General features: G+C 37.2%; 1 protein-coding gene across 1 annotated transcript in view; it reads left to right on the plus strand.

Annotated features, from left to right (window-relative positions):
* The first annotated feature begins 359 nt into the window (after positions 1-359).
* Positions 360-10,301, plus strand: part of LOC108242145 (dystrophin) — a 303,884-nt gene continuing 293,942 nt past the window's right edge. Inside the window, exon 1 of the mRNA XM_017426798.3 lies at positions 360-640. Coding sequence (XP_017282287.1) covers positions 559-640 — 82 coding nt within the window. The 5' untranslated portion in view covers positions 360-558. The remainder of the gene's footprint in view (positions 641-10,301) is intronic.

A 10,301-nucleotide genomic window follows, 5' to 3' on the forward strand; every position in this document is an offset into this window, starting at 1 on the left:
TTTTCTAATTTACTATATTTTCACAGATGATTCACTTTGTGATAAACTGTAAATCAATAATCACCCAAAGAAAGGAGTAAACCCATGTCTGTGTGTTATGGGAATTTGTAACCCATAACTTTCCAATTGCAGTAGATTGTGTTACATGACTACAGCCCACAAGGAGTCCATGATAAATTCACCTTGATATTTTGTAACTAGGCTGAAATCTCATCTCAGCGAGGAAATAAATGTCTACGGTCATGGACTCTCTGGGTGTCAAATTTTACGCTTGGCGTCTGCCACACGGTATGAGCCACTTCATAACAACCTACTATTTAAAGGTGGGAATGCTCTCCCCTCCTCCTCACCCTGCCACCTGCTTCTCTTCGTCTGTCTCTCCATGACAGACCGGCTCCTGCTCTTTAGTCCTGTCTGCCTTGATCTTAGTCCGGTCTTGCGTCCCCACTGTGCGCTCCTCCCTCTGGATTTGGGTTTTTCTCCCTACCTGCCTCTTTCCTGGTGGATTAAACCTGCTTGTTCAACCCTCCCACTACAATTCTCTTTACAGCCCTGACAATGGCGGAGGGTGTGTGCCCTGAGGATTACTGTGACGAGCCCGTGGAGGATGAGTTTGGAGAGATCATCAAGTGTCGCTCTGGTAGGACATCAAAGCTCTGCGTGTGTATGTGTCCAGAAGTCTGCTGACCCATATGGTACTGAATGAAATATCAAAAGCCAGCTGCCCACTGATTCCGATCAGTGACAGCATATCAGAGGTCATCCAAAACTTTTCCAAGATACTAAATGATGCAGAATTTAGTCAAAAGTTTAAATAATCTGAATCACCACTGGAATAGTGTTTCTTTGTTGTGCAAACAAACTCTTCAAAGCTTGTTTTTTTAGAAAACTGACTGGTGTAGATGAGATGGAAGAACTCATTTAAGCATTTAAGCAGTCTAATCTTTGTTTTATAATGACTATTATTATAGTTCCATATCTTATAAAAACTTGCTTCAAGTGTTTTGTTTTATAGTGCAGTGTAGGTCAGTAGCATGTGCATTTGTAGACTCAGTGTCTTCCTAGTGTTGAAATTTAGCTTAAATTGTTATAAGGATTGTTTAGAAATAAAATGAGCTGTTTGGCTGTATTTTTTTCATGTTATTCCACAAGTTCACTTTGTGCATTTGTTTTTATTTGCATGTGGAAGAAAAAAGTCAGCAGTAATGTTGAATACTTTGGCCGTAAGTCAAGTTGTCTTGGCTTAAAGCTAAAAACACACTGGTGCTGCAGTTGTACAGGGTATCATGTGACAGGCGCCAAGTTTTGTCCTATACGAAGATCATTTTCTGTGGCTATATTACGATCACCCACTGCCATAAAGGGTGAGTGATCGTGTAACAGCATGTGTTTGAGTGCATGTGTTTGTTAGCAAAATACCTCATGAACCAGGGGACTGACTAGCAAAAGTGTCAGTGAGTAATCACTGGATGTGTACATCTACAACTGATGAACGTTTAGAGTCAACCCAATTCAAGATGGCTGCCACAGCTAATTGGCTTTAGCAAACACATAAATAGCTATTCATCAGTCAATTTGACAAAAATCGAGATAAAATTTGGTGTGGCAGTAGCTGAGCGTTGTCCCCATCACATATTCCAAACATTAGGTAATATGTATTCTTTCAAGAAGTGCTACTTTTATTTATACAGTTTTCTCTGGTTTATGTCTATTTTTAAATAATATCATAATAAAATAGTTATATATTGGTAATCTTGACAGTAAACTCTCAAGTTATTTGACTACTATATACCAATTTATTTTTGTCATAAACTTAATGGGTAAAAGACTTAAACATTGAACTAAAGCAAACAGAGCTGACAGGTGGCCAACAAAACATACTTTGACCTAAACAGAAAAACCAGATCAAAGGACTCAGGCTGACAGTTTAATAGTTGAGCAAGGAAAAAAACATGGAGACTCAACAAAGAAGCCTTAAGAGTTTATATAGTGCAGAGAAAAGATAAACAGGTGAGTAGATGTAGGTAGATGATGAGTGACTAATGCACATGTGAGATGCAGATGTGTTATTCCTATTATTTAGACCTAATGTAGACTGGCCTGGTTCATATAAATGTAAAATGATTAGAATCAGCTAACATGTAGGAGCTTTATTTATTATTGATTTATTTATTGTTTTAAAAAGCACTTTTGTAGTTTATTGACATTACACACCAGAGTCATGAAGACATGACATAACTACATTGTGATTGGATAGTTGCAATGTTGGTCCGAGGCCAAAAAATGTTGGTGGTTCAAGACTTGAAGCAATATTGCAATTACAGATCATGCCAGCTACTACCTCACCAAATATTAGCTCAATAACTGTAAAATTGACTTAGTTATAGGCATTTGTGTGCTGGCTAATGGGAATCAGTCACTGATTCAAGATGTGGCAGCCATCTTGAATCAGGTTGACTGGTCACCCCTTTGGTCAGATGGGGCCAAAAATCAAAAGCCAAGACAAGAATTTCAAGCATTTTAATAATAATTCATTAAGCTGTTGTCATATGTAGATTATGGGGTATTTTGATAACTTAATTGCTGTGTTAAATCTGTTGGATTGCTTTGACCAAATATTGGGTCAAAACATTTGACCCAGTCGTTGGGTCGAAGATGAGCCGTGTCATTCTTCACTATCCACCATTTTAAGCCTCTGGTATAAAAGTGCCTACAGATTTTTAATGGGTTCTTTGCTAAGTTGTCTGTCGCTGGCTCATACTTGAATGGTGCATAAGCAGTGTTGATCAAAAAAAAAATCACATTCTTTAGAAAATGATAAGACACAATGACCAAAGACTTTGGTCCAAAGTATAAAAAGTAACCAATACCCAAAGAAAGTCCTACAGGATTTTCACAAAATCCAAGAACACATTGAAAAAAAATGTCTGTAAAATACAGAACATGAGAACTGAACTGGCATGAAACTTTCCCTGTTGTGTCTTTTTCTATTTTAAGCCCCCCTCTTTGGAATGCTTCAACACTTTCAGATGATTTATTTAAGCCTTCATGAATACTGAGTCAGCACCTCAATAACTTGGGTCATTAAATGCTTCACATGTTAACCTACCATTTGGTTTTCCATAGAGCTAAAAATGTTCTGGGTTTAAAGTGTTGTTCATGTGACAGTAAATCAGAAGTCTGAACTCTGTGCTGGAAAAGATTTTTTTTCTGTTATATTTCTTATGGGATAATCTGGAAAGTTCTGTTAAGGAGAAAGACAAAGACAATGACAAACTAACTGAGACAGGCAGATAGTGGGGTAGCGTGGGTTTATTTATTTTCCTGGGATAGGTAATCTTTCTGACTCTTTGCCCTGAGAGATGAATTTCCTCTGTCTTGTTGACTTTTCCGTCTGCCTGTGTAAATAACGTCTTTGAAAACAAAAAAAGCCTGAATGAATAAATAGAGTCCAGCCTCTTGTTTTTCACCCCTACACACTTTCTCCTGTCTTGGGTGTCTGTGTGTTGCCCACTAGCTTACAGTGCAGCTGGTGGGTCATCTCAGGCTGAAAATAGCAGTCAGCTGGCCTGATGGATGGCTGCTGAGTGGTGTCAGATAACCTACTTTGGAAGGTTTCTTGTTCTTTTTTCCTTTTCCAGCTTTTGCCTTTCCTTAGTTCTTTCCATTTTTTGCACTCCTTTAAGTTTTCCCAGAAGTAAACTTGTCTTACCCTCTTTTCTGACATGTTCCTTCTCTTTTTGTCCCCTTGTCTGTCTGGTATTTCTATGTATCACCCCCCTCTGTCTCATTGTAACATATCATACCACCCATGTTGATCTCACTGTGTAGCCTGGCTAAATCTAGCAGCCTATCTTTGTGCAGAAAATACTTAGCGTTCTGTTTGACATACTGTACAGTAATGTGCCTCCATATCGAGTGGTCACAAATGACATCATAGATATGTTTTACTGTTTTGCTTACAGACTTGCTTGAAAAATAACTGACTTCCAATGACATTTCTTTGATTTCTGGAGCTGATGGTAAGTATACTGGAGCTTTTGGGAAACACAGCTCTAAATCAATCAGTCAATCAATCAATCAATCAATCAATCAATCAATCAATCAATCAATCAATCAATCAATCAATCAATCAATCAATCATCCATCCATCCATCCATCCATCCATCCATCCATCCATCCATCCATCCATCCATCCATCCATCCATCCATCCATCCATCCATCCATCCATCCATCCATCCATCCATCCATCCATCCATCCATTTTCTTTACCTGCTCCTTTACGGGTTGTGGGGAGCTGGTGCCTATCTCCAGCAGTCACTGTGTGAGAGGCAGGGACACCCTGGACAGGTCTCTAAATAAATCAGTTAAATGAAATGTTAATTCAAGGACAATTGTACTACAGTTTGGGAAATTGAGCAAAAATGTTTCTGACAGCCAGGAATGTCATTATAATACATGATGGGGTGACTTTGTTTTGTTTTACTTACTTTCAGCTCAGTCTATGAACTTGACCATATTCAGAGGGCTGTTTTATTTTATTTTACTGGACTTATGAATCCTTTAGGCATTTTCTCTGGGTTGTCCCATTTTCTTCCACAGTCTATAAACATGCCTGTCTCATGCCTGTCTCTAAGGTGATTCTCATACCTGTCATTTACTTGCATTCTGGCTGTTTTACTCACAAGTGGTCAGGTTCAAGTATGATTGTAAGGTATTAGGTGTCTGGGATGATCCAATAACATTTACCTGCTCTACAAATGAAGAAACATACAACCATGTCACAGAGAGGGCTGTCAGTGAGAATAGGTCAATACATTCACACATTTGAACTTCAATAATATTTTTGACACTTACATGGTTCAAATTAATTTCAGTTGCATTTATGAAGCGTTAACACACAGCTCTTAATAAGCTCAATTACCTACCAGATGTGATATGAGACAAGTAAAGGAGCATAAATTATTAATGACTTCAGAGCTCATTGTTATAGCAAAGAATGGCAATTTTAAAGGTACAGTCTAGTTATTTTATCCCCATTCAATTGGATGATGCTCAGCTACTATGACACCAAATTTTAGCTCAATATTCTTAAAACTACCTGAGTTATAACTATTTTTCTGTTTTTTAAAGTCAATTAGTTATGGTGACCATCTTGAACCGGGTTGAGTCAGAAAGTTAATCAGTTGTAGCTGTACAGCCAGTGATTACTCTCTGATAATTTCATTAAAATCTGTTCAGTGGTTTGTATGATATTTTGTTAATAGTCAAACAGAGATGATTGCAATAGTTTATGCCAAATTTTTAAACACAAATCTCATGTGATCTGTTAATGCTCAGACTTCAAGTTTGGGGTCAGTCTCAGCTCCTCCCACACCAAATCCTAGCTCAGTATCTGTAAAATTTACTGAGTTATAGCTATTTTTGTGTTTGCTAAGGCTGCTTTGCTATGGCAGCCATCTTGAATCGGGTTGACTCCAAAAGTAATTCAGCTGTACATGTGCATTCAGTGATTATTTTCTATAAATTTCATTGAAACCTTTTAAGTGGTTCATGAGATATTTTGTTAACAGTACAGACAAACACAGACAGGCAAAAACATTATCGCCTTCGCTTTGGCAGCAGGTGACAATAAATGAAACAAAAGATTTAAACAAACCTCTTCAAACAGCAAACCAAGTAAAAAAGTAGTTAATCAAGTGAAAAAGTAAACAACTATTCATCATTTTAGGCTATAATCTGACAGAGTAACAGATGTGAACACGCCTGCTGTGTGAATAGGACTCAGGCAAATGCTGTAAATGGAACAATGCTACGAGTCATTTTTCAAACCTGACTGAGGAACACCCTTCAGGAAATCCAATTTGGAAGATGGCAGAATGCTTGATATGAAAACAGGAATCAAACTGTAACCAAAAGGTAAAAGTGGATTTAATTGAACACGGAACCTTGCATCAAAACTGAATCAGACCTTTAAGGGTAAATGGTTTTACTGCCTACAGAACTTATTTTATGTTTTGTAGTTTTAGTAAGTCAAAAAATTTCTCATGAACCAGCCACTGGACAGATTTTTAATTTAACTCTCAGAACAAAATGTATACATCTACAACAAATGAACTTTTGAAGTCAACCTGACTCAAGATGACTACCACAGCTAAGCAACATTAGCAATCGTAAACATGCCTGTAATTCTGTCAGCAGTTACAGACACTGAGCTAATTCTTGGTGTGGTGGTAGCTGAGAATTATTCCTTCAAGGAATGCTACTTTCATCATATGTTGTTGCATCTTTATTTTAATATTGTACTAATACACTTTGAACCAAGTCATGGTTAGAGTTGCGAAGGGGTAGAAAATTTACAGCAAATATTCGAGAAACTTTCCAGAAACCTTTTCTGGGAAATTAAGCTAGGGAATTTTGGAAATATTCCAAAATGAAAACTTTCCGGTTGAATAATGGTAAGTTATGTGAATTAACTGGAAATCAGGGTTAATTTAAGCAAACTGTGTCATATGAAAACTGAAGTATGAACAACTGAACAAAACTTTTCCCATGTTATTTGACCATTATTTTTGGCTTTTTTAACAGAGAAACAAAAGAAATTTCAGTAAATTATATTTCACAACAAAACATTTTACTTTTTATACCTCTGAACTGAACTTTTTACATGTTAGTATTAAAAATTTAGACCAAATTAATAAGTACAAAACTTGTCAAAAACAATTAGGGTTGTTACAAGAATTAAAATTAATCATTACAAACCATAAAATCAAACCTAAAAAAGTTTATCCTGAACTACACCAAATGGTGAAGTTTAAAACAGTTTACTCTAGATATACTGACATACAATTCTGAAATACAGGTACACACTTAATGTAAACAAATCATTTATCTGAATCTGGCGTAAACCAAGTGGAGGTTTGAGTCACATGACTGGTAAACAAATGTGGCAGAATTGGACAAGAGTAAAGTCTCAGAGAAGATGTTTAGGTGAAAATATAAGAATGATTCTGCAGCCAAATGTGAAAGAATAGACAAAAAAGGAGTAAGACAGCTGTCAAGAATAAATATTGTGGATCAAGCAGGATGGTGGAGTGCTTGTAAAAACAGAGCTTGGCATTTAAATATATGCAGCTTTTGTGAAACATCTTTTTACCTGTAAGTTTACCATTTCAACACTAATTGTCAGATTTCTCAGTCCCAAATGGATCTTCCATGAATGTCACCATTGTTGACCTATTTTCAGTCACTTCAGCCATTTCCAAAAGTAAATCAATCCATGTGGTAGTTGGCATCCAGTCTTAAATTTTGCTTGCAAGTTTTGAATTTAAATACTCATTAACCATTGATATGAGGAAAAAATAAATAAATTTTCTTATTTTTTTGTTGATTTTCTTTGACAGGTGTACATGACTTTGCAATGAGTAGCTTTGAATTTCAAACTGAATACCAACTCTCAAGAAAAAAAAAAGTGATACAATTTTACATACTATGAGTTGAAAATTGATCAGCTCAGCATTCCTATAACTTATCTTACAGGTACTGTAACCCTCCTACCTCCTTATGGTACCTTGGCTTATCAATGACTCCAAAAGACTTCCTGTACAGGTCTTAAAGTTTCCACTACTTTTGACTAAATTACAGTTTTGAGGCTCTGGAATTTACAGTCTGATTTAGTTTGGCATTGTAGTGGTCCTAATTTAATCCTGGCAAGACAATTAGCATTCAAGGACTGGAAAGCAGGTTTTGAATTTTGCATGAAAGTAACTTTGGCTTATAAATAACTTTAAATGCACACTGGTGTCACGATTCTGCGATGTCGAGGAGCACAACAGCTTGGTGGTAGACAGACTACAGGAGACAGATATTAGGTAAGTGGTTTTATTTACAGTGAACGAAAGAATATACGGAACGGGATCGAGATCTGAAAATACGAAAGAAGAAAACGGTAAGTAGGGTGAAAACACCAGGCAGTTTGAGCTTTCCAGAGTTGAGTGTAGATGAAGGGAACAGGAGGACATCAGTGAACCATCTTCAAGGCTGGGCTTTTACGAAGGAACCGGGACCAGACTGGATTCTCAGGCAGGCAGGAAACTCACTGAGGAAAACGAATACACAAAAGCAACAGGTAAGTAAATCTCTGACTTTGACAGACTGATTACTTAAGCTGGCTCAGAGACTTTACCACACGGTAAGCAATGCTCCAGCGCTGATCTGGTTCCCACCACAGCCTTAAATACACCAGTCCATCTGATGCCTCATCTCCTTCAGGTGTGCAGGGGGAAAGTCCAACTCCACCAGCAGGAGGAGCCGGCCACGCCCACCAGGAAGTGCAGAAAATCACAGATCACTACAACTGGTTGAGACAGTGAAACCAAGCAGCTGTTACATGTGTAATTGCTGCACCAAGACAAGCGACAGACCTCTTACGTTTGGGCAAAGCATTTATTTTAGTGGAACAATGAAATGTATTGTATAAATACAGATGTAATTAAAGTTCTAGCATTCCTTAAAGGAATGCCTATGACCCACCGTCTTTCATGCCAGGGTTTTAGACTAAGATCATTTTATGTTGAGAAGGAAAGGAGTTAACATTGTTTTAGTCAAACTCTTAAAATAACGTTATGCGCAACCTCATGCAGAGTATGTGTTGACTCTCAGCTACAACCACATTAAAGTTAAGCTCAGTATCAAAAGTTATAGTCTATTTTGTGTTGGATAATTTTAATTAGTTGTGGCAGCTTTCTTGAATTGGATTGGCTCCAAAAGTTAATAATTTGTAAATGTATACTGAATGATTACTTTCAGAAAATTTTATTAAAATCCATCCAGTGGTTCATGAGATATTTTGCTAACAGACAAACAGAGTTGACTACAACCAGTATTGCTAAACTTTTAAGTTTAGATCTTGCGCAATGAGTACCACTTAAAGTATGCATTGTGAACGTTGTGACTTTTTGCTACAGCTACACCAAATTTTAACTCAATATCTGTAAAATTAAAGTCATTTTTGTATTTTCTAAGGTCATTTGGTTGTAATGGCCATCTTAAATAAGGTTGACTAGTTAATCAGTTGTACAGGTATATTGAACAATTGTTTTCGGAAAGTTTCCTTAACATGTCACTTGGATTTCATGAGATATTTTGTTAACAGACAGTTGGTTCCAAATGGTTAATGGCAAATTTTAAAGAACAGTTTTGTGCAATTTTTTTTAGTGCTCAGAATATGTATTGGGGATTAGTCTCAGCTACAACCACACAAGGTTAATTTTGGTCCATTTTACTGAGCTCATTGTTGTGTTTTCTAAGATGACAGCCATTTTGTTAAGGGTTGACTTTAAAAACAAATTGAGTTATAGGGTACAGCCAATATTTTAATTCTCCTTGTTTGATTAAGATTCATTCTGTGGTTCAGACATGAGCAATAATAAAAAATATAAATAGACACATTTATTATTAAACTCATGAGTTTTACTAAATGTGTCATGACATTGATTCGATTTCCCTCTGAGACAAAATTACAGACTAATTATACGATTAAAAAAATTCAGTAATTTAACTTTTAGAATTCATACTTTACCCTTAGTATTAACTAGTAGCTCCTTGTGAATAAGTAATAACTATTACTGGCAGAAGATGGCAGCAAAGGCAGCTGGTAGCAATGCTAACTTTTCTCCTCAGAGATGTGTGTGAGGCGCTGGCAATAAAAATGAGTGTGTGGGAACAGATCCACCGACTCCTGGGAGAGTCAAGCCAGGCTCTGAATGAAAGGAAGAAAGGTTGGGTGGATGCACACAAAGAGCAAGAAAAGGCTCAGAGAATGAGAAAGGAGGAGGGGAAGAAAATCACCTGTTGATTTCTTCAGGGAAAAACGATGGTGGTGAAATAAATGACTGGGTAGCGGTTGATATGAAGAGTGGAATGGAGGGCTCGCTGTATGATCTGACCCACATGGAGTTTCTGGGTCATTATAGACCAGAAAAAGGAAGAGGAGGAGGCTGCTGGGCGAGACTCCTAATGAGAGTGGCAGTGGAAAATCCCAGAGGAACCCCGTTCATTCAGATGCACGCACAAACATACGCACACACACACACACACATATCTGTGCATACAAAGCAGGAAAAAAAACATATATCGGGTTATAACAAGGATTTTTTTTTTCTTTTAAATTAAGTTTTGTACACATGGGAACAGCTTTTGTGAATACATAAAAGTATACTCTAGAGTCTAGACCAGTGTTTCTCAACCTTTTTTGGGCCAGCGCCCCCCTATCCATTATCAAGGCCTCTTACCGCCCCCC

This window comes from Kryptolebias marmoratus, linkage group LG23, assembly GCF_001649575.2.
Source record: "Kryptolebias marmoratus isolate JLee-2015 linkage group LG23, ASM164957v2, whole genome shotgun sequence".
NCBI lineage: Eukaryota > Metazoa > Chordata > Actinopteri > Cyprinodontiformes > Rivulidae > Kryptolebias > Kryptolebias marmoratus.